This window comes from Urocampus carinirostris, chromosome 1 (assembly GCF_059441175.1).
Source record: "Urocampus carinirostris isolate Australia breed hairy pipefish chromosome 1, RoL_Ucar_1.0, whole genome shotgun sequence".
NCBI classification, from domain to species: domain Eukaryota; kingdom Metazoa; phylum Chordata; class Actinopteri; order Syngnathiformes; family Syngnathidae; genus Urocampus; species Urocampus carinirostris.
In genome coordinates, this window is record NC_142349.1 from 75,395,014 (window position 1) to 75,419,211 (window position 24,198).

A 24,198-nucleotide genomic window follows, 5' to 3' on the forward strand; every position below is an offset into this window, starting at 1 on the left:
GTGGTTAGCCCCTGTGCGGTACAGTTCTGAGGTTATGAGATTGAACCTCCTGTGTGGAGTTTGCATGTTCTCCCCGTGCTTGCGTGGGTTTCCTCCGGGCACTCCGGTTTCCTCCCACATTCCAAAAACATGCGTGTCATGTTGATTGCCTAACAAAAATCATCCCTGGGTGTGAACGAGCGAGCAAGTTGAGGGTGTCCCCTGCCCACTGCCCGAAGATAGCTGGCATGGGCTCCGGCAACCTCGCGACCCTACTGAGGATAAGAGGATGGATGTAATATTTAAAAGGGGGGTTTAGGGGTTTTAAGGGTTATTTAGCTTGTTCATAAATCATTATCCATTATCCGTTATCGGTCAGTTCATAATACGCTACAAAGCCCAGGAGCCGGGACACTTACTCTCAGCCAAAAGGCCAAGCTAAGGTCCTAGCCCTAAAGCCTTGCTGCGATCATTGCGAATGCACCGTTCCCGGAGGTACTGCAATACCGGGCCGTTGCGTGGAGTGGACAGAGCAAGCTCCTATGCCATCTCAAAATATTTCATGAAACACAATCTTATATTCATGATTGGCATCATGAGTGCCAAATTTTAGCTTTGCTGAATCATTGAATTTCGCTGAAGTCTTTGTAGAAATCGCCACAAGATGTCGCCGTTGGGCCGTGTTGAGTCTCAGGTGAGATCGATGAAGAAATAGCGGTGAGTCACAATTCCACCATCGTCGTGCCTTTTCTGCCGTTTCTGAAATCAACTTTATAGTCTGGCGTTCGGAAATATACCCAGATGTTTAAAAATACTCGAAATTGTATTTTCCCAGGTAACACGAACGTCACATGCTCAACTGATGAAATGAAACGACGTCGTGTTTCTTTCAATTACCAATTGAAATCATTGAAGATACATTTCATTTTTCAACATCGTTTTTCTTTCTCACGGACACATGAAGACTGTGATTATTATTTTTCATGGATTTTCATTATGTTCGTCTTCAAAGAATCAGAAAAAGGCTTTTCAATTGTATTCAAATTCGACAACATCCGTCAAAATCCTTTTCATAGACTGTAATTTAGGGCCACACGTTACATTGAAATAGAAATGAATGTCATTGAATATTATGTCAAATAAATGTAACTACTTCTTCATTCAAAATCATTCGGATTTGAGGACCTATTCAAGTTCAAAACAGGACGGTTGCATTGAAAAGAAAAAAAAAATCATCTAAAAATTGTAAAATAAACGTAAAAAGATCAATGTGTCATATATATCACTTAAAAAAGTCAATTTAAAGACGAGTTAGTCCAAGAAAGAATAAATTCAACTAAAATATTGCATCGACAAAAATGATCATGAATAATGAATGAAAAAACTATAACCATAGTAAATCAAATTAAAATAAGTTACAAAAACTCTGAAAAAGAGAAAACGAAAAGCTGCATAAAAAATGATCCATTCTAAAATAAAAAATGAAAAAAATCATTCAAAAATAAAAGAAATGACGCAAATGACGTTGACCTGACCAATATGGCCGCCACTTAGGCACACTAAGGTCAGAGGGAGGAAATGAAGAAGGATTGCTGGACTCGGATTATAGACCTTGACAGATGATTCGTTTGAATTTTTCTTTGATGGGGGCGCTAATGCACCGATGTACAGCCAACCGCCCTTTAATTCCAAAAAGAAGAAGAAGCTCCGACACGACTGTCATTGTTCGTGGCCACGCGGCGTTATCCTCCGGTCGTTCAAAGTGAACTCCATTTAAGTGCATTTAACTTTCAAATTTGTGTAATTTAAAGGTGGCAAAAATGTGCGAGAGAGGGAAAGGGAACGTGAAAGAGGAGCTTCAGGAATCGCAAGAAGAAAACGAGCGAGAAGATCGACGGCTAAAGCGAGTTAGCATTAGCAAGCAGCTACGAGTTGTGTTGAACAGAGCAGGTTGGTCACTTTTACATTTTTAACATATTCCATCATATTCCTATCAAAATCTGTCCACAAAGGTCCTTAAATGAATGGAATGTGACAAAATGTGAAGTTTTTGTTGACCGGTATAATGACAGCACATCTCTTACTCGTCGCTAAATTGTGAAACACTTGACCGACCCAGACCTGTTTCATTTTTAAACCCTCTTTTTGCTTCTTTCTTGGATAGATAAATACTTTATTCACACTCCCAGCAGTATCATTTTGTTGTTTGATAACAGATGAACAGGATGGCCTCGGGGTGCTGTGTTGTAGTGTTTAGCCACAGCGGAGTGGATGACGTCACACGCTAGGCCAAAAGTTGGACGGCCCTACAGAAGATGGAAATCTTTGTGCCTAGGGTTACACCACCTCGTCTTCACCTAGATAGCGAGTCCGCTTCCTCCCCGCTTCCCGCAGGCTTTTGTGTCTCTGTCTAACAGCGCTGAAGCCGGGCAGCTCCACGTTAGCGTCTATGCTAGACAGGAGCCACGTTTCTGTAAAACACTGCAAACTGCACTCCCTGTTCGCTTTGATGGTTTTCACCAGCACAGCCAGTTGGTCAGTCTTATTTGGTAGAGAGTTCACATTTCCCACGATTACGGACGGTACCGAAGACTTTTAATGCCGCTTAGCTAGCTCAAGCATTCACGGTAGGCCCCCCTCATCACGCCGGCACGAGAATTCTTCAGGGCAAGGAGTTGACTCCTTGAATAAACGCATTTTTGTGCGTTCAAAGCCATAACCATAGGATAGAAAGTCATCCAAAGTATCAAACAGGACGTAAATAGAAGCAGACAATAAAAACAATAAATCACAAAAAGAGTGAAATAACAAGGAGCTGCTGGAAAGGCTGCCGCCTATTGATGTGTGCTAGCCATTCTATTTTTGTGAAAAAGAATCTATTCTGCTGCGTGCTGCCACCACACTGCTCCACATTCATTGAATAAAACAAAACCTCTTATTTCTGTCGTGAACCCCCCTAAAGGTAAATATCCCAAATCCAGCAAATAGAATAAAGAACATAAAACCACAAAACACGATCTAAACTAAACGTGACAGTGAGCTTATCGGTCAGGATTCTTCTTCCTCTTCTTCGCATCCAGTCCCAGCAGCAGCAACCGAAAGTCTCGGTCCAGTCCTCCGAATAAATCCTAACTCTCCATCTTGCTTACTTCATGTCCTTTGGTCAGCCGGTCTTTCCCGGATGAAATTCTAGGACTTATTTGGGACGGTGGAGCTTAATCCTTTCCATCCAAACTTAAGGACAGCAGGATGTGCAAATGTGTGCTTCACCCGTCGCTCCCCCTCGGTTCTTTCACCAAGGGGGAGAACCGTCTCCACTTTTAATATTGTGGAAACCAAGAAAGCATGTGGAGGCGACGTGACCGACGGGACTTTGGCCGTGCCGGGACGTCTCCAACTATTTGCTTAACTGATAAATAACTTTTTGGGGTCACCGCGACTCGGATCAAGCACCCGACTGGAGAAAAACAAGACGTCGGCGCTGACCGAACACGGTAGAAATGCGACTGTCTGCCCGGACAACTTCGGAACACGACCGAATGTTTGAGTGAAATCAACAAGGTGTTCCCCACTCATTTCGACTCTCTGCTCTCTTGCGTATATGTTTTGGGGCGGGGCCGATAGACGTCCTGCTCCGACAAGGCTCTCTGTTGTCCCTTACCGTTCCTTTGCTTCCGCCAACACTGTTTGGCATGCCGTGTGGCGTAGAAACCTGATCAAAACGATCTTCACAGGAAGTGACTTAACTACCCAGTGGATGGCTTGGCCCGTGGTAGACCAATGGAATTGAAGTGACGACCCCACCTCCCGCCTGGAAAACCGACACGCAAGCTCCAAAGCCGCTCTCCTCTCTCCTTTACGCTCTCGGGCCAAGGCCCACCTCCCTGATCCGCTCCTGAAAAAAGGGGATGTGGTCGGCGCACGGGCCTAGAAGCAGTAGATCTGTGGCTTCTGGCCCACTGTCCTTCTCAATCAACTCTTAGAACGAGAGGCCTTTAGCTCCCGTGAGGTCAACCAATAAATGAAAACAGGGGGGCAGTAGCTCAGGAGGTAGAGCGCTCGTCTCGGGATCAAGGGATCCCAGTTGGAATCCCGGCTCGTCCGTGTTACATGTCGAAGTGTCCTCGGGTAAGACACTGAACCCCTGATACCTCCAATAAGCAGGTGAGCGCCTTACACGGCTGCCAGGCCACTATTGGGAAATGTGGAGCACATTGTAAAGCGCTTTGGGAAGTCATTGACTTGAAAAGCGCTAGAGAAATGCAGATCATTTCATTTTCAAAAGGCATCGGACCATTTTTGGCGCAGGGACAAATCCTATTTCACTTCTGACATTCCAGGAATGATTCCTGGTCCTCTAAATAAGTCGATTGTTTTAACACCGCAAGTTCGTTTTCCTTTTGACGGACGGATCGTTTCACGGATTGGGAAGGGCTCTGGAATCGTTTACGGAGGGAACCGATGGAAAATGTCGCTTAGCAATACAGACTATGAAAACAAAGAAGAAGAAGAAGAGCCCCCTCGGCCTCACATCAAAAGCAGGTTCCCCTTAAAAAGGATGCCAAAAACCCGCTACATGTCAAACAGGCGGCCCGCGGGCCAGCTCGGGCCCGCTAAGGGATTGAATCCGGCCCGCGAGACCACACTCAGAGAAGCGCAAGAGAAAAACAAGCTGCAGGTTGAAATAGTTCCACTTGATGTTGCCAAAGAAAGGTGCCTCCCACAAAGACACTCTACTTGTATTTATTTCTCGCTCTCTCTTTCTTTTCCACCCCTTTTCTCCCACACTCTCTCTTTCACTCTCGGTGTCTCTATTTTTCTCTTCCGTTGTTGCTCTTTGTCTCTTTCTCTCTGTCTTTTAACCTCTTTTGCTCTAACTTACTTTTCTCTTTCTCTCTTCACACCCTTCACGCTTTCTTTTCTCCTGTCTTTCTATTTCTCTTTGGATTTCTTTCTTCCTCTCGCGACTTTTTATCTTTTTTTTTCTCACGCTCTCTCCCTCCCTCTCTTTTAATATCTTTGTCCCGCCCTCTCTTCTTTTCCCTCCCTCTTTCTCTCTTTTTCTTTCTCTTGAATGTACTCGTCCGGCCCCCGACAGAATGTTGGTTCTATGGTGTGGCCCCCGAGTTCAAATGACTTTGACACCCCTGCGCCACAATATGCAATGTCTCCTTTGTTGGTCTCAACAGAGATTTTTGCATTTTCGAATTCAACATTGAACTTGAGAAAACGCGTAGCAGTAAGTTTCCTGAATTTGAATGAATTTTGTTTTTAATTGCTATCGATGACTTCCTTGTTTTATTGGCGTTCTTGGGTGTCCTGAAAACTTCTTCGAAGAAAAATGTATTATTATTATTATGCTCAACCCTCCAGTGTCTTTGATTCAAGTTTCCCGTTTTCAATATCATTTTTTCATGAAATACGTATATAATCAGTTTTTTTGCTGTGCTTATGTGCAGTGCATATCAATTAAGACACACACATATACTTATATATGTATACTGTATGTATGTGCTAGTACTTGGTGCTACGTGTGATTCATTTATTGATTTGATTTATACTATTTTTATTTTATTGTTAACTTGAATCTAGGTTGATTATTTTAATCTACTTTAAAATGAAATGGTTTTTTTTTTTTAATTAAACAGGCTTTGATAATTTGGTGATCTGATTGGTTGATTTAAAAAAAAAAAAATCAACACATACAATCTTGCCACAGTGACTCCGTACCGTTAATTTTTTCACAAAGTACTTTTTTACTTTAACCCTTGTAAGTATTTGGATGACTATTTTTACTTCAGAATGATATTACTCTAGTAGAAGTAACAGTACTTTTACTTGAGTGATAGTTTTGGCTACTCTACCCACCTCTGATCGTGTGTCCCTTTATCGCTCATTTTGTCAGTCTAGTCGTTTTATGCTTCGCTGTGTGAGCCGCTATTCCTGCAAATTGATTGGCTGGTCACATTCTTCATCTCCGGAACTTGTGTTTCACTGTATTAGCACCCCCCCATTTTACCCGGTGGTAGGGTAGTTTTGACTGCAGGGTGACCGATTTTCGGCACAGCAAATCGGGGATTTGGCGGCTATCGGTATCGGCTTTTTTGTTCATTCAATCGTCGAAGCCGCGTTATTGGAAAATTGAACATGATGCGGTTTCACTTCAACAAAAACTTTCCAGACTCCACTCGCTATGTGCCTTGCTGGTAAAGTGTGTGTTTGAGATTAAGAACTGGCGTAAAATGTGTAGTTCACTTGTTTTAGGGAAGCGGGTTCAGGTGGACTCTGATATACTAGCTCGAATATTAACATGAGTTCGTCATTCTGGCTCTAAAATAGGAGTGCCCACGCTCGGTTAGAATAGAATATACCTTTGTCATTGTTACAACATGGGTTGAATATATTGTGACAACGAAATTGGACGTGGCACTCCAGTCCCACGTTTTACAGTGAGGATAAAGAAAACAAAACAGATAAAGGAACAAAGAAGATGTTTGTACTGTCCTTGTTGCAGGCTTTGTTTACCTCCGGAGGGGGGTGAGGGACAGACAGAGATGGCCAGATCCAACTAGATGGTTGATCTTACTGTACGCACGGTCCAGTGTTTTTCCCCCTGGTTGCTCAGTCCACGAATGGAATGAATTTGGGAAGTACAGTCCTTAAGCATGCCTGATTAAAGTCGCCGGTGACGATAAAAACTCTGTCGGGGTGTGCGAGCTGCTGTTTATTGATAGCAGCGGGCAGGAGATTTAGCGCTATGCTAACGTTAGCATCCGGTGGAACGTTAACAGCAACCACAATGACCACAGTTAGCTCTCTCGGTTAGCCAGCTCCGTTGATATTTCCATGCACCTTTTGGATTAGGTTAATAAAATCCATGTTTGCGTGTTACATGATTTTGTGTAGAGATTTTCCCAAACGATGTCTGTCTTGTGTCCTGCAGATGTCAGTCAAGAGTATCTTCTTCCTTGGCAACAGCAGACAAAGTTGCCTGGCGTCAAAAAAGAGGATTTGGAGCCTGATCATGTTAAAAAGGAAGAGGACAATTTTGAGCCTGTTGACATTAAAGAGGAAGAAGATTTGAGAGCGTTTCCGGTGACTGGTGCCCATTTAACCTCTGAAAAGCAACATGAAAAGAACAAGGAGATAGTTTCTCCAAGCGCCGGGACAACAGATGACGACGACACGTCCGACTCTGCAGACAATGATGATGACCAACAGTCGGAAGGTGATAACGCATATCACAAATGTTTGCAGTGTGGAAAAACTTTTAGGCGCAAGGATCATCTCAAATGCCATATCAATGTCCACACTGGTGAGAAACCTTTTGCCTGCTCGGTTTGCGGTCAAAAATTTGGCCGGAAAGGAAACTTAAAAACCCATTCGAGAATTCACACTGGTGAGAAACCTTATTCCTGCTCAGTTTGTTGTCTAAAATTCAGCCAAAAAGGAAGTTTGATGAACCACTCAAAGACTCACAGTGGTGAAAAACTTTTTGCCTGCTCAGTTTGTGGTCTAAAATTCAGCCGCAAAGGACACTTAAAACGACACGCAAGAACACACACTGGCGAGAAACCGTTTGCCTGCTCGGTTTGTGGTAAGAAATTCACTGAGAACGGGAGCCTAAAAATCCACTCAAGAAGCCACACTGGTGAAAAACGTTTCGCCTGCTCATTTTGTGATTTGAAATTCACAGAGAAGGAGAGCTTAAAAATCCACACAAGAAGCCACACTGGTGAAAAACCCTTTGCCTGCTCAGTTTGTGGTCAGAAATTCAATCAAAGAAAAACGTTAAAAAGGCACACAAGAACCCACACCGGTGAGAAACCCTATTCCTGCTCAGTTTGCGGTCGGAAATTCACTTGGAAGTTGTGCCTAAAAAGCCATTCGATAACGCACACTGGAGAAAAACCTTTTGCCTGTTCAGTGTGTGGTCAAAAATTCACTGACAGGTCGACCTTACAGAGACACACACGAATTCACACCGGTGAGAAACTTTTTGCCTGCTTAATTTGCGGACAGAAATTCAGCCGAAAAGATAGTTTGAAAAACCACACAAGAGGCCACACCGATGAGAAACCATTTCCTGGTTCAGATAGTGGTCAAAGATTCTCTGATGAGGTCAAAGCTCAAGATCTTAAGTGTGATGGTGAGAATAGCAGTCATAACTCTGCTTGAAATAAGCACATTTGAAAAACACATTTACCGCGGAATGAATTGTTTGTCTACGCATCAGTGATGTACTCAAACATCATGGATTTTTATGGTTCTAGTTTTCAAAGTGTTATTTTTCAAATAGAATAGATGAATAGAATATACCTTTATTGCCATTGTTACAACACGGGATATATTGTGACAACGAAATAGGACGTGGCACTCCAGTTCCACGTTTTACAGCGAGGATAAGGAAAACAAAGAGATAAAGGATCAAAGAAGATGTTTGTACTGTCCTTGTTGTTTAGGCTTTGTTTTCCTCAAGTGGTGCAGCGTGTTTGTTTTTTCAAGATTGTTTTCATTGTCATTAACATAAAATTTCAATGAACTTTTCTTTGTGTACAGTGTTTAAAAAGGAAGCTCAAATATATATAGATCTCGGGTGTCAAAGTCACGGCCCGCGGACCACATCCGGCCCGGCGTACAATTATATCCGGCCCGCGAAATCCTTTTATACACATCTACTATAATGGCTAACTTTCAAATTATACTCGTATACTAAAAACCACAATGCCCGAGAAAATTGTGAACCGTCATTGCTTTTGTTTTAGACTATTTGTGGAGCTTTTGTGGCCGTCATGAAGGAATTGAATGTAAAAAGGCACTACGAGACAAAACTTCAGAGTAAGCTTAAAAACCTTGAATCTGGTGAAAAGATACAGAAAGAGTTCAAGAAGAATATGAAGATGTTTTTCACTAAAATGAAATGAAATAAAATGATCTGCATTTCTATCGCGCTTTTCAAGTCAACGACTTCCCAAAGCGCTTTACATTGTGCTTCACATTTCCCAATAGCGGCCTTGCAGCCATGTAAGGCGCTAACCTGCTTATTGGGGGTATTGGGGGTTCAGTGTCTTACCCAAGGACACTTTGTCATGTAACACGGACGAGCCGGGATTCGAACTGGGATCCCTTGATCCCAAGACGAGCGCTCTACCTCCTGAGCTTCTGCTGCTCCCTAAAGCAAATTCCCAAAGTGAAAAGCACACATTTTATTGATAATTTCTTTTTTGTTTTGTTTTCCATATTTTCAATTTGTATAGTTTTGACAGTAGATACTTTTATGGAGAGCAACGATTTTTAATTCATTTTTCATGTTTAAGTTTGTTTATTCTGGAATCCTATTCCTGACTGTTTTGAATTCATATCTATGTATTTCTTTAAAAAAAAAAAAGCGTATTCAATAAATATTGATCCCGTTACCCCTGATCTAGACAGTGTTCAGAACAGGATATGATCAAATCAAATATGTCCTTGGTAAAAGGGAAGACTATGTAGATGTATCTACACATTTTTTCAAGATGATTTGGACTGTTTGATGGACTTTCCAGCTCTGGGAAAGAAACCGTCTTTCAGTTTGTGAGCGGTGGCGCCGATGTCCCCGACGGAAGCGGTAAAAACTGTCCGTGGTCCGGGTGGCCGGGGTCCGTGACGACGCCCTGCACAGTCCTGAGCACCCGCCCCGGTGGGTTCCTCCCCTGTACCGTAAGTTGGCCATACCCCACGGTCGCATCGAGGCAGAGGACTCTCTCGATTGTTGCTCCTGTAAAAGTTGATGCGCAACCGAGGGAAGAAAGCGGTCCGCTTGAGTTTTCCTGAGGAAAAAGATTCTTTGCTTAGCCTTTTTTCCAGGCGGCAAGTGTTGGTAGATCTGGAAAGGTCTGATGTGATGTGAAGGCCCAAGAACCTTACTTTTTGACTGATGATATGAGATTATATAACCAATAAGTATTTTTGACTTTTGAGTCATTTCACACGTCTCTTGTAGACGCATGTCAATAATTGTAAGTTTCAAAGCTGACCGAATCGAGATGGCCTCTTTACAAGGGGGTATAGCCAGAGCTTGGTAGTAACTGAGTACATTTACTTATTTTGAGGAATTTTCACAGAGCGTAACTTCATGCTTCACTCGTGCTTTAGTCTCTGTTTCTGCTGTGTTCACTTTCTCTTCCAAAACAATTGTCAAGTCACGTTTATTTGTTTGGCCCTTAATCACAAAGAGTCTCAAAGGGCTGCATAGATCAAAGACTAATGCAAATGACACCATCCCCTGATCTACAACCGACACGAGGGCAAATGATACACATATTATCAACATAAAATGTAGATTATTCATGTGCTATAGAGTAGAAGTGTGTTTTAAGCTTAGATTGAAACATTTCCACTGAGGTTGCACATCGAATCTCGGGGAGAGCGTTCCACAGCTCCAGGGCCTCCAATGGAAAAGACTGTCGGATTTCTTCTTGGCTCTTGGGATCACCAGTACACCAGCGTTTTCAGAACGAAGTCGTGCATTTGCCTATCATTTTCCAAAGTAGACGCACCGAGAACACAAGAAAAATGAATATGTGGTTAGGAATCAGACCAAAACTCAACCCTATGGTGGCCCACGAGTGGCTTGCCATACTCTGTCAAACTCATTTTTGAAAACGACAAAAATGGAATCAAGATTTCTCTGTTGTTTGTTCAAACTTCTCAGTGCAGATTAAGAATCTGTTCTATGATGTTCCTTCCCTCCCTGAAACCTGCCTCTACTTCGGCTAGGATATTTTCAGCTTGTGGTTTCAGACCTTTACAGACGCCCCCCTACTGGCGAACATTTGCGTTACAAACAACAGTACGTACATACATTTTTATCGGGATGTCGAAAAATATCCTGACATTACTGTAAGTTAGATTTTGTATTGTGCACCTATTTCCGTGTACAGGACAGTACTGTAGTACTCCTCTCCGCTGGTTTCCTCTTCCTGTCACGGTCCCAAGTTGTGTGGAAACACTGTACTGTAGCTCCACCTCGCTAAGGTTTTTGTCATTTTGATTGTTTAATATTCGCGCAACCGTTCAATATGGTCAGCGTGCCGTTTCATTTGAAATGAAAGGGGAATAAGAAAGCTTGATGCGGTAGAGAGGTCGGTTTTCCTGGCTACTTTTTACCATGTAGGACGAAGCAATGTTCCCTCTAAGCAATTGCGCACTACCCTGAGCTTTTCAGCGCACAAGAAAATCAAGCCAGCTCACAAAAATCAGGGCTCCAAATTGCTAATCAAAAAGCCAATGAAGTCAAAGTTACGGTGCATGAAGGTCAAAATACACGGGTTCCCCTGACACTGTGTTCTAAATGCGGTATTTTGAAGTCAAGGTCGAAGTAGAACCAAGTTGAGTAAAGTCAGTTGAGTTTTTCGAGAATCGGCATCTTCGGCTCGGCTCACTAAAGAGAACCGGCTCTTCGGGTTGTTTTTGCTTCTTTGATCCTAACATAACCAAATATTATGTAAAATTATACACAAAATGGTTTAAAGGGAAGGGGGGCGTGAATAGAGCAGCCCAAAAAAGAAAAGTATCAAATTGAGAAAGTAGTGAAAAGCTGAGATTTAGGAAACATAAGGAAAGAAAAAGAGAAAAAAAGAGCTGGATTATTTTTTTTAAAAGCCAGAAGAAAAGAAAGAAACAAATAAAGGAAAAAAAGGTAATAGAGAACAAAAAAAGCAAAAAATCAGATTTTTTTAAAAAGAAGAAAAAGTTTGTGTTGTATTCAAATCATTTCCAATGATATCACGTCAATCTTGTTGGCAACATTGTACTTCCACTCCAAAATGTGATTAAGAACAGTTGTGTAGTGTGCAACCGACTCAATGAGCCCCCCAAAATGTTAGAATTTTGCGACAAAAGATACCAGGAAAAAAAAAATCTTGTAAGAATTGTAAAAACAAATGACGTTTGTAGGAAATTATGAATGAATCAATTCATTCAAAAATGAAAAATAATTTTGCATTGCCGGAAACTCGGCAAAATGTAAATTGATGTCAAGTTATGGACATGTTTGATCACGATTTAGTCGCCACACTTGGGATTGCCGTCGCTTACTGTTGTTTCAAGCGTTGCTCGCCGACTTTGTGTCACCGCTCAGACCCGTAAGGAAATTGACAGGGAACATTGGCCAAGTGTTATTGAATGTCAATTTTATTTAAAAGAACTATTAAAATCTATTCACCGGCACGCTTGTGATCCTGAGTCTTAGACTGTCATGAAAATCTCTAGCCGCAAACGGAACAAGAAAATGGTTTCTCATCCGCGTGTGTTCCCATAAAGCCGTTTCGTTCGCCAACGACAAACCGCAAGATGTGATGCTAGGGGGCGCTAAAGCACCACAGTGACGGGTGGATGCCAACCGAGAAGAAGAGAAGAACGACGCATCATGGCCGCCATCGTTCGCGGCCTCTTGGCTTTCCGTTCTAGTCGTGTGCACAATTTTACTCCATTTAACTCCTTGAAAGAGTTTACAGCGAGCTTTAAAGGTTGCTAAACTTGCGAAAAGGAAAGGTGAGAGTGGAGCTTCGAAAGTGCCAGAAGAGAAAGAGCCACAACATCGACGGCTAAACCGAGTTAGCATTAGCATGATGAAGAGAGCAGGTCGGTCACTTTCATTTCAATAATCTTATTGTCTGCTCTTCAAATGTATTACACTACTAATGTTTGGTCTCAATGTCATTCTCGAGTGGGCTGCTTCGAGGGGAGAATGCATTGGGTGGGCGTCGAGAGCAAATCAAATGGCGACCAAGTACTTGCTATGACTATATACTAGCGCAGTCCAAATTCCAGCCCAGGGGCCAAAAATGGCCTCTGAGCAATCTTCCCTGTCATTTTTCACGGGTCTTAACCGGCGTTATGCCGAGAAATGCATCCCCTCGCCACGACAACCACTTGGACCTTGTTTGATGTCACTTTTCGGGAATGTCATGGCGAACATAGAACCAAAACCACTTGTTTGCAATGTAATACAACTTAAACCAATCATTCTTTTGTATTTGAACTGTAATGCACACCGTATATAATTTGCTTATGAAGCGGCAGTAGCTCAGGAGGTAGCGCGATCGTTTTAGGATTAAGGGATCCCAGTTCGAATCCCGGCTTGTCCGTGTTACATGCCGAAGTGTCCTCGGGTAAGACACTGAACTCCCAATAAGCAGGTTAGCGCCTTACATGGCTGCACAGATCACGGCCGCTATTGGGAAATGTGAAGCACAACGTAAAAGCACTTTGGGAAGTCATTGACTTGAAAAGCGCTAGAGAAATGCAATAAATATAAATATGTATATACCTATTGTGTAAATTATAACTCTAACCTTATCCTCCTCGTTTTCATAAGCTTATCTTCTCTGTTCCTTTATCTTCTTGGTTTCTTTTATCCTCACTGTGAATATGTGATACTGGAGTGCCATGCCCAATTTCGTTGTCACAATATGTTAACCCATTTTGTAACAATGACAATAATGGTAGAATCTATTTTCTTCTAATATATATATATATAATCTGGTAGAAATATTGATAGGATTTATGGAGTGATGCAAATTTTTTTGTGTACGTGAATATTTTCCAGACCATGTGTCTCTTGTGTCCTGCAGAAGTCAGTGAAGAGTATCTTCTTCCTCGGCAACAGGAGACAAAGTTTCCTGGCATCAGAAAGGAGAAGGACGATTATTTGGAGACCCTCGATATTAAAAAGGAAGAGGAAGATTTGGAACTTGATCAGGCTAAAGAAGAAAAGGAAGAAGATTATTTGGAGCCTGATCACATCAAAAAGGAGGGAGATTTGAAACCTGATCACGTTAAAGAGGAAAATGAGGATTTGGAGCCGGATCACTTGGAAGGGGAGGAGGTGGACATTTTGCCCGTTGACGTTAAAAAGGAGGAAGATTTGAGAGAGTTTCCGGTGACCGGGGACAGTTTCACCTCAGAAAAGAGCAAGGAGAAGGTGTCTCCAAGCAGAAGCTCCGGGACAACAGACGACGAGGACGCGTCCGACTCCGCACTCAATGATGGCGACAAAGAGTCGGAGGGTGATAACAGAAATCACAAATGTTCGCAGTGTGGGAAAAGGTATCGACACAAGCGTAGTTTGAAACGCCATATCATGGTCCACACTGGAGAGAAACCCTTTTCCTGCTCCGTTTGCGGTCAAAGATTCAACTGCAAAAAGAGCGTAGTAGTACACACCAGAACCCACACCGGCGAGAAACCGTTTGCCTGCTCTGTTTGTTGTCAACGATTCAGCCAGAAAGCGAACTTGAATAAACACGCGGGAACCCACACGGGAGAGAAACCGTATTCCTGCTCGGTCTGTGGTCAAAAATTCACCAGGAGGGAGAACTTGAGCAGACACGCAAGTATCCACACTGGTGAAGAACATTTTGCCTGCTCTGTTTGTGGTCAAAAATTCTCTCATAGATCACATTTAAAAACGCACGTAAGAATCCACACTGGTGAAAAACCTTTTGCCTGCTCGGTGTGTGGTCAAAGATTCAACTGCAAAAAGAGCTTAATAGTACACACAAGAAGCCACACTGGGGAAAAACCCTTTCCCTGCTTAATTTGCGGTCAAAAATTCACCCAGAAATGTACCTTGAAAATCCACACCAAAACCCACACTGGTGAAAAACCTTTCAGCTGTTCAGTTTGCGGGCAAAATTTCACCGAGAGGTGGAACTTAAAAAGACACACAAGAATCCATACTGGTGAAAAACCTTTTACTTGCTCAGTTTGTGGTCAAAAATTCACCCATAGATCACACTTTAAATCGCACGCAAGAACCCACACGGGTGAGAAACCTTTTCCCTGCTTGATTTGCGGTCAAAAATTCACCCAGAAAGGTTCCTTAAAGATTCACACAAGAATCCACACAGGTGAAAAACCTTTCGAATGCTCGGTTTGTGGTCGAAAATTCAATGAGAAGGGGAACTTAAAACGACACGCAACGATCCACACTGGTAAAAACCTTTTGCTTGCTTTGTTTGTGGTCAATAATTCCCCCATAAATCACACATTGAATTGCACACAAGAATCCACACAATTGAATAACCTTTTGCCCCCTCAGATTTCGGTTAACATTCAGACGGAAAAAATCCCTGAAAGAGATTTTAAAGGACCCTAATTTTTTTTCAATTTGGCACAGCACGTGTAGTGTTTCTCTCCACAACCATGAAGCTGTTTGAAAATGTTCCACGCTCCATGGATTTCGAGGAATTAATCTTTGAGGTAAACTGTTTGACCTCATACCTCGCAAAACTGTGATGTCACCACTAGAGAATTTGTACCTAAACTAAACTGGGAGGTTTTTGACTGTCCAAGGCGCTTGCTTTGATCTTTGATGTTTGGTTAGTCCACCTGCCATTTGTAGAGCGTTCGTCCGTTTTCCTCATGGGTATGCGATTGTCACCTTTCCTTCTTCTTTTTCGTCACGTGTTTTGCAAATAATATTTGATTGTCCAGATAGCTTTCTGTTAATGTGCCGGCTCCCGAAGGCTTTCGCTTTTGTTTGTTTTAGGTTAGCTTCTTTAGGAGTCAGCCAGCCGTGCTAAATTTTTATCCCTCATGTTTGTTGCTGTCGTGGTTGTCTTTTTGTTGTTTGCTCATGGTTATTCTGGCTGCTTACTGCATGTTTTCGGGTCAGTTTTTCCGCCGTTCGGTCCTGGTTAGCCATTTTTAGCAGCCAACTAGCCTGCACTTTTGTTTTTTTCACATGCCAGTTGACCTGATTTTGGCTGCTGGCCATTTGTTGTACCGTTGCTGCACCGAACTGTGACACAACGCCTAGGCATTCTCCACAAAAACGACCAAAACTTTGCTTAAAGCACTCAAAACCTTTTTTCGACAAGTCAATATGTAAACCTATTTGGTGACTGGCTTTCTAGGGTTCTGGTTTTCTTTGCATAATTTCGCAGCTCAGGAAGTCAAAGACGAAACATTCATTATATCGCAAAAAAATCGGAAGACGGATGCCGCCCTACTTATGAACGATATAGGTTCTGGAAATCGTTCGTAAGTTGAATTTGTTTGTAAGTTGCTTCAGTGCTATATTTTGTACGTTTAAGGCTCATAAAGGTAACCTGTATTGTTTTGTACCTAAAATACGAACATTTCATAAAATAATATGGTCTATAAAGCTAATTAGAGTTGAGTTTTTCGTGGCCGCCTTGGTTCTTATAGTAACCCTCGTGGCATGCAGGTACGCATGATATATACCTTATTGCCTCTAGGAATGAATGAATGAAAACCTTATTCGGACATTCAAATTAAAACGGAACAAAAACAATAATTCGACAACAAAATAATGTTACATAATACGTTGGAAAAGGGGTAGTCAGAAGCAGATGCTTCTATTCCCTAACCCTTCATCTTCCCTATTAAATGATATAACAACAATTGTAATAATATTAATAATAACAGTTATGATATAGTAATAGTAACAATAACAACAAGGTTAACCATAATTTTAAACGCAGCACAGTGGAACCTCAGTTTTCGAACGCCTCTCAGTTGGGACAAATTGGTTCTCGACCCAAAATTTGGAGAAGTTCTTGCTTCGCTTTTCGTTCAAAAAATCGGAGTTCGAACGCCGGTACGCTAGGGGCGACGCTGAGCGGCGTACGAGTGTAGATTGCCCCCAACCCTCGTGAAGAACTGTTGTCACGGCAACGCGCACTCCTTCTATGCTTTCGTTTTTCAAAAGCGGTGAAGGGAGTTTTTTTAAACCCTAATTATGCCTCGGAAGAAGGTCGGTGCAAGCAGCAAAGTTGCTACAGGTGAAAAAGAAGAGTAGTGTGTACAACTATTGCATTTAAGAAAGAAATAATGGCAAAATATGAAGAAGGTGTGCGAGTTTCCCTTCTTTCAGGAATACAGCATGGCTTCTGCCGATGGAGACCCGGGTGCTAAATGACGTGTAAACGACCTGATTTATTTATTTGAACACGTTCTCGTTAGCGTCATCTTTCGTACGGAAAATGACGCTTACGCGAACGTACGGTTAGCCTGGGTTAGCTTTACGTTAAATATTCAAGATAAACATTCAAGGTGTTGGAACGGATTAAAACAATTTTACATGACTTTTAATGGGAAAAAAAGGCTTCGGTGATCGTACAAATCGGTTTTTGTACAAAGAAATGGGACGGATTATGGTCGAGAACCCGGGTTCCACTGTATTTATAATCTCGCATATCACTCATACCCCATTTTCCTCATCTCTGTATTCCGCCAGGAATGTTTTATGGTATTTAAATTTGAACAAGTGAATAGTTGGACATTGTTTGATCTCGTCTTGTAAATTGTTCCAAAGTTTGACTCCGCACACAGACACACACATACTTTTCCTGGTGGTTCTCACTTTTGGGATGATGAATTTGCTACAGCCCCTTGAGTTATAACTTACCTCTTTCCTGATGAATCATTTTTGGATGTTTTCTGCCACTATGTTTTTGTTGACCTCAAATAGCAGTTGTAAAGTGAAAAATTGGACTAAATCATCCCATTTGAATCATTTGGACTGCATGAATAAAATATTGGTATGATCCCGATATCCGACCCTGTGTATGGTTCTTATTGCACGTTTTTTGGAGGATAACTTTTGTAATGATTGCCCCAGACTTCTGCACAATATGTTAAATATGGCAGAACGAGAGAACAATATCATAAATACAACGCATTGTAGTTTAAATGTCATGAATGCTAATGCAGGGCACGTGAGGCGGCCCCGTTGGCGCCAACAGCCACGGACTCCGATTGGTTGTCGGACTCTTTTTAAACTCCCGTCTTCCTGAAAGAACTCGTCAGATCATCCGCGAACCTACGCTCCCAGCTGGGCAAGCTTTTGTGACTCTCCGAATCTATCCTGCCCTGTTTTCTGTCTGATTCCCGTCGCTGACCTCTTTTCTGGACCCCTTTATGTTTTTGCTCCTCCGCCCCGGCCATCGACCTGTTTTTTTCTCGTTGTCGACGACGACCTTCCGCCTTCTCGCTATCTGTTACCTGTGAACGACGATCATCGGATCGTGGATGCGAGTCCTGTTTTCCTTCTAAATAAAACGGAGTAAAATGAACGCGATTGGGTCCCGTCTCCGTTCCTGGTCCGTGACGTTAAACGGAATTTGGCTTTATTAGTTATTGATCTAGGAGTGAACAACATCCTATACGCAAAGTGTGCTATGTATAGACATTCATTATAAGTCAAGTCAAGTCAAGTCATTTTTATTTGTGACGCCCTAAATCACGAAGAGTCTCAAAGGGCTTCACAGATTGTTACACTATATTACACAAACTATTTTCAACCGACAAGAGGAGTAGGTTATTCGTATGCAATGGAGTAGAAGTGAGTTTTAAGTTTAGATTGAAACATTTCCACTGAGGTTGCAGATCCAATCTCAGGGGGAAGAGCATTCCGCAGCACCGGTGCCCGGATGGAGAACGCTCTCGAACCAGCAGAAGACTTCTTTGCTCTCGGGATCATCAGAAGACCAGCACTCTCAGATCGTAGGCTTCGGCCCGGGACATAGTGGCAGATCAGATCTGAAAGATAAGAGGGAGCAAGTCCATGTATGATTTTGTACAATACTAAGAGAACTTTGAAGTCACATCTTTGGCTAACTGGGAGCCAATGCAGGTTAGCCAAAATCGGTGTTATGTGATCGTACTTTTTTGTCCTGGTTAAGAGCCTCGCTGCGGCATTTTGTACTAGCTGAAGAGACTTGATTCTGGACTTCGGGAGACCGGAGAGTAGTGCATTGCAGTAATCGAGACGGGAGGTAACAAATGCATGAATTAATGTTTCCGCATCAGACTGAGACAGTATTGAACGGATTTTAGCAATGTTGCGAAGATGGAAGAAGGCAGTTCTAGTAATTTTTTTTACATGCATCTCAAAGGATAGTTCAGGGTCAAATATGACACCTAAATTTTTAACTGAGTCACTCTGTGTGATGTGACATTTGTCAATGTTCACAGCAGTTTTTGAGAATAAGTCCCGGCATTTAGAAGGACCAATGACTAACATTTCAGTCTTTTCAGAGTTAAGACGCAAGAAGTTGAGTGACATCCACTCTTTTATCTCAGTGAGACAGGCCTCCAAATTTCCACAGTATAGTGTGGAAGATTCCTCCAACGGAAGATATAGTTGAGTGTCGTCTGCATAGCAATGGAAGCTGATATTGTACTTGCGAATAATATCACCTAACGGAAGCATGTAAATGTTGAAAAGTAGGGGGCCGAGCACTGAACCCTGCGGAACACCGCAGGTAACATTAAAGGGCTCAGATGTCGTTTCACCATATTTAACAAAGTGTGTCCTATCTGAGAGGTAGGATTTGAACCACGAGAGGACAGCTCCTGAGAGACCAATCCATTTTTCCAACCGTTCTAGTAGGATATTGTGGCGCACTGTGTCAAAAGCAGCACTAAGATCCAGCAGCAGCAAAAGTGATGAAGCGCCAGAATCCATTGACATTAGGAGATCATTTGTTACCTTGATCAGAGCTGTCTCAGTAGAGTGGTTAGCCCTGAATCCTGATTGCATGGATTCAAAAAGGTTATTCTCCGATATGAAAGCATTCAGCTGCTGTGCCATATGAAATCCCCACACAGTACACTTACTATTGCGTTTAGTTCTCTAATTGATGCATTTGGTTTTACTCAACTGGTTGACTTGCCAACCCATAAAAATGGGAACACGCTAGACTTGATTCTGACTCGAGGAGTTTTAACCTCAAACATTATGGTGCTACCGTGTACTACTGTTATCTCTGATCATTATTTAGTGACATTTGAGGTGCTAACTAAATGTAAAGTTAATAAAGCTGAGGGATCTAGCGGACGCAATATAAGCACTGGCACAGTTTCCCAATGTAACCGCGTTGTACGTGTCCCACCAAAGATCCACATTCACGCTGGACTGGATGATGAGGTTTTTATTATTACAGTTCTGCAAATGGATGAGTCACAACATTAGCTTTTTCTGCTGGGTTTGATCTCTTTGATCTCTTTGTAGTACCTGGGAGCGGGTCGAACTGGCAAGTTGTCGGTTTGGCCGCATTCACCACTTGTTTGAGATCATCAAGTGACAGTTCACTAAAACCGGCCATTTTCCCAGGGCAGCCACCCTGTCGTGCATCTGTAAATTTCAGTCCTTTAATACGTGTGGTACTAACAATATCTTTTGCAATTTCTTCCTGTATGCATTGAATCTTCTTAGTGAAGAAGACCATTAAGTCCTGAGCAGAGTGTGTCGAACTGTCTGCGATAGGCTGTTGCCGGTTATCATCATACGTTTGCGTAATGACTTTGGTAGGCGTATTCTCATGTACATTCCACTGACGACATCCGAATTTACGTCAGTACTGACAGCGATCTTGGGACGAAGGCTAATGCTAGCATGCTAGCTGTGTGGAGTGTTCTGTAAACAAATCGAATTGTTGACGTAGTGTTACATAGTCAAGTTAAGCAAAAAAACTGAGCAAAAATGCTGATCACGTTAACCTTTCCATTTTTCGTTCGTTGATTTAATTTGTCAACCTTCCGAGCAACTTGGAGCTAAATCTGTGGTCGAGATGAGTTGGTTCAACGCCACTCACCTGTCCACTTTTGCCAAACAAGCGTTGACAACAGCCCAGAAATCAATCGATCGGGTTCTGGACATTCAAGAAGACGGGGAATGGGGTGACACAACTGTGATGCCTTTTGACGGTGTGACTTTGCCTGAAAAATTGTCATTAAGTGGTGGATGGGGAATGACCCAATGGGAACCACCGCCCGAAGAAGAGATTCCAATTCCCCCTTCATCTGAAGCCATAACTACACCCGTCACCCGCACTGTTATGGATGAACCTGAAAGCTTTTTTAGTGCCTTCCCTCCACCAGATGGACAATGTGTCACCACATTGCAGGTGGTGTCCGTCCCCCCATCTAAATCTCAGAGGCAGCCTCAGGAAAAAGAAAATAATAGCAAAAATACTTCGAAGGTCGAATCAGAAATTGAAATCACAGTGTCTCCTGATTTGACTACCAATAGAGGTGATGACCAATTGGTGGACATGGAACTCTCGCATCAGGACTCTATTCTCCTACTGCCAGTTTCTCAAGTTGAAAATTGTGATGACACGACCTGTAGCCCTGATGGCACAAAAATTTACACAAGCCAAGGAGAATGTACCTCTATCACCAAAGATTCTGTTGACTCCAGCACAGAGTGGTCACAGATTCAGACTGAATACCTGGTCGGGAAAAATCCGCCAGATCCTAAATCTTGTATAGGTTCTTCAGACTCTAATAAATCTGATCATTCAGATGCACCGGCCTCCCAATGTTCCAAGGACGTACATTCACAGCAGAAAGATGTTAAGACAGAAGACCGTCAGAGTGACACCCCCTCACCTCCAGTTAGTGCCTTCTCTTCAGGAACATCTACAACCAGTGACATTGAAGTTCTGGACCATGAAAGTGTGTTGAGTGAAAGCTCAGCAAGCTCGAGACAAGAGACAGGAGAGGCTAAAGCGAACTTGCACCTGATGCATGGCTCATTTCAACTTCTTTCAGCCTCTGCTTGTGGAGATTTTTCCCGCCTGGAAGACTATCCAAAACTCACAGAGAGTTCTGGTTCCTCCTCAGATGCATTTGAGCGAATCGATTCGTTCAGTGTACAATCGCTGGATAGTAGAAGTGTAAGTGAGATTAACTCAGACGATGACACACCTGCAAATCGGACGCTCGCTTCTGTGACTTCAGGCACTGCTCCTCCATTAGATAATCCACTAGATGTATGTGAGCAACAGGAAGGGTTTGCTGTGGAAATTACAAATGAGCCAGTAGTAGAGAAAGAAGAGTGTTTAAACAAAACCTCGAGGGAGCAGTCAGTGGACGATATGGAAGAAAGTGGACGGAGTTTGACGCCTGTGAATTGCGAACAGCCGGAATTGCTTTTTGAGCAGAAACCAGATTCGGGGGTGAAAGTTGCTCAGTCCATTTCCACCACAAATGCTGAAAAGTTCATTACACCAATCACAGAAGAAATGAAAGGTGCCTCCACTGCTCAGATTTTTGAGCTTCAAAAGGTTATTAATGAGCTGACGAGCCGCCTTGAAAAGCGAGAGTCGCAACTGCTTGTTGTCAGCAAGGACAAGGCTACCCTGGAAGAGCAATGTGACAATTTTAAAGATGAAATTTTGACCCTGAAAGAGGAGAGTTCTACAGTTCAGTCCTTGAAGGATGAATTTACTCAGCGCATAGCAGAGACTGAGAGGAAAGCTCAGGTGGCGTGCAAAGAGAGAGATATAGCAAAGAAGGAAATAAAAGGTCTTCGAGAGGAACTTTCTTCAAGACTTCACTCCAGTGTTTCATTGGAGCTTATTAAAGAGAAGGAGGAACAGATCAGAGGCCTGCTGGAAGAGGGTGAGAAGTTATCAAAGCAACAACTTCAACACAGTAACATCATTAAAAAACTGCGTGCCAAAGAGAAGGACAGTGACTCAAGACTCACCAAGCAACAGAAGAAAATAAAGGAACTTGAGGAGGAGCTTGAGCATCTGCAGCAGGTTTTGGAAGATAAGGAAGGAGTGGAGAAGCAGCATAGGGAAAACATTAAGAAGCTGAACTCCGCTGTAGAGCGCCAGGAGAAGGAGATGAGCAGGCTGCAGGAAGTCTCTGAGGAGATGCTGGAGAACAACAGAAGTCTTCAGGCCGCTCTGGATAATAGTTACAAAGAGCTAGCAGAACTTCACAAAGCTAACGCCAGCCGAGTGAGTGAGGCTGAAGAGGCAGCTCTGAACCGCGAGATTCAGGCCAAGGAGCTGCAAACCTTAGCCTTTGAAAAGGCCCAAGGGGAATCTCGGATACAGCAAGAGGTTCTAGCCAATCAGGTTGGTGACCTGAGGTTGGCACTTCAGAGGGCGGAGCAACAGCATGCCAGGAAAGAAGATTATTTAAGGGAAGAGATTAGTGTGTTACAGCAGAGGCTCCAGGAGGCGGAGTCAAGGAACCAGGAGCTCAGTGAAAGTGTTACTTCGGCAACAAGACCCTTGCTGCGCCAAATTGAGAACCTGCAGGCTTCACTGGGAGGACAAACTGCAACTTGGGAAAAATTAGAGAAGAGCATCTCTGATAGGCTTGTTGAAGCTCAGGCACAATTAGCTGTCGCAGTTGAGAAGGAACGTGCTGCAGCAGAAGATTTGATCTCAATTAAGTGCCAGTTGGCCTCACTGGAGTCACAAAATTCCATTCTTCGCCAGGAGAAAGTCAAATACCAGGCACTTGTAGAGACTGAGAAGAGCAGAAGAGAACAATTGGAAGATGAAAGCAGCAGGGAGCATATTGAGTTGGCAAACCTACGAGTAGAACACTGCCGCGTCCTTGAAGAAGCAAAGAAAGAAAAGCTGCTGCTCACCAATCAGCTAGAGATGGAGAAAATGAAAGTGGAACAGGAGAAGAAAAAGTCCTACTTGGCACTAGAGGCGCTCAAGGAAAAGCAGAAGAACAATGCCCATGATCCACCAGCATCGTCCACGCCCTCACTGTCTCGCTCTAGCTCCATCAGTGGGATTGACAATGCTGGTTTGCACTCCTCTATATTTTCACAGGACGATTTGTTAGACCATACAATGAGAAGCGGCATCATGTCCTCGTCGATGAGCGGGTCCAACTTGTACGAAGTGGCCCGGCTTTCTGGCGGCTCTACCGTCATAGAGAATATGCAGTCTCAACTGAAACTGAGGGAAGGAGAGATAGCACAGTTACAGGTGGAAATTTCGGGTCTGGAGAGGAGTCGTTCGGTGATGGCAGAGGAACTAGTGCGGCTTACCAATCAAAATGAGGAAATGGAAGAGCAGGTTGCGGAGATACCCAAGTTGAAGGTTCAACTCAAGGATCTGGAGCAGAGGCACAACACCATCTTGCAGATGTACGGAGAAAAAGCCGAGGAGGCAGAGGAGCTGAGGCTAGACCTTGAGGATGTCAAGAGCATGTTCAAAACCCAAATTGATGAACTGCTGAAGAACCAGAAATAAATCTATTGCACTTTATTTGTAAGTGAACTGTGTGGGGAGTTCATATGAATGTTAAAGTCTCCCATAATTATAATTTTGTCTGCATAGGTTACTAGTTCAGACAAAAGTTCAGCAAATTCGTCTAAGAAAGTTGTGTATGGCCCAGGTGCACGATAGATAGTTATTACATCAATTGACAATTGAGGGG

At 43.0% G+C, this 24,198-nt stretch overlaps 1 protein-coding gene and 1 pseudogene across 1 annotated transcript; both read left to right on the top strand.

Moving 5' to 3' along the window:
- The first annotated feature begins 1,784 nt into the window (after positions 1–1,784).
- On the top strand, positions 1,785–17,364 carry LOC148376942 (uncharacterized). The gene is given in 4 exon segments (XM_088351230.1): positions 1,785–1,929; positions 6,923–7,378; positions 13,596–14,957; positions 14,960–17,364. Coding segments are annotated over 4 exon segments (1,983 nt in total). The 5' UTR covers positions 1,785–1,799; the 3' UTR covers positions 14,995–17,364.
- A 2,910-nt stretch (positions 17,365–20,274) lies between these two features.
- LOC148376943 (TATA element modulatory factor pseudogene) lies at positions 20,275–24,026 on the top strand (annotated as a pseudogene).
- Positions 24,027–24,198: the final 172 nt, after the last annotated feature.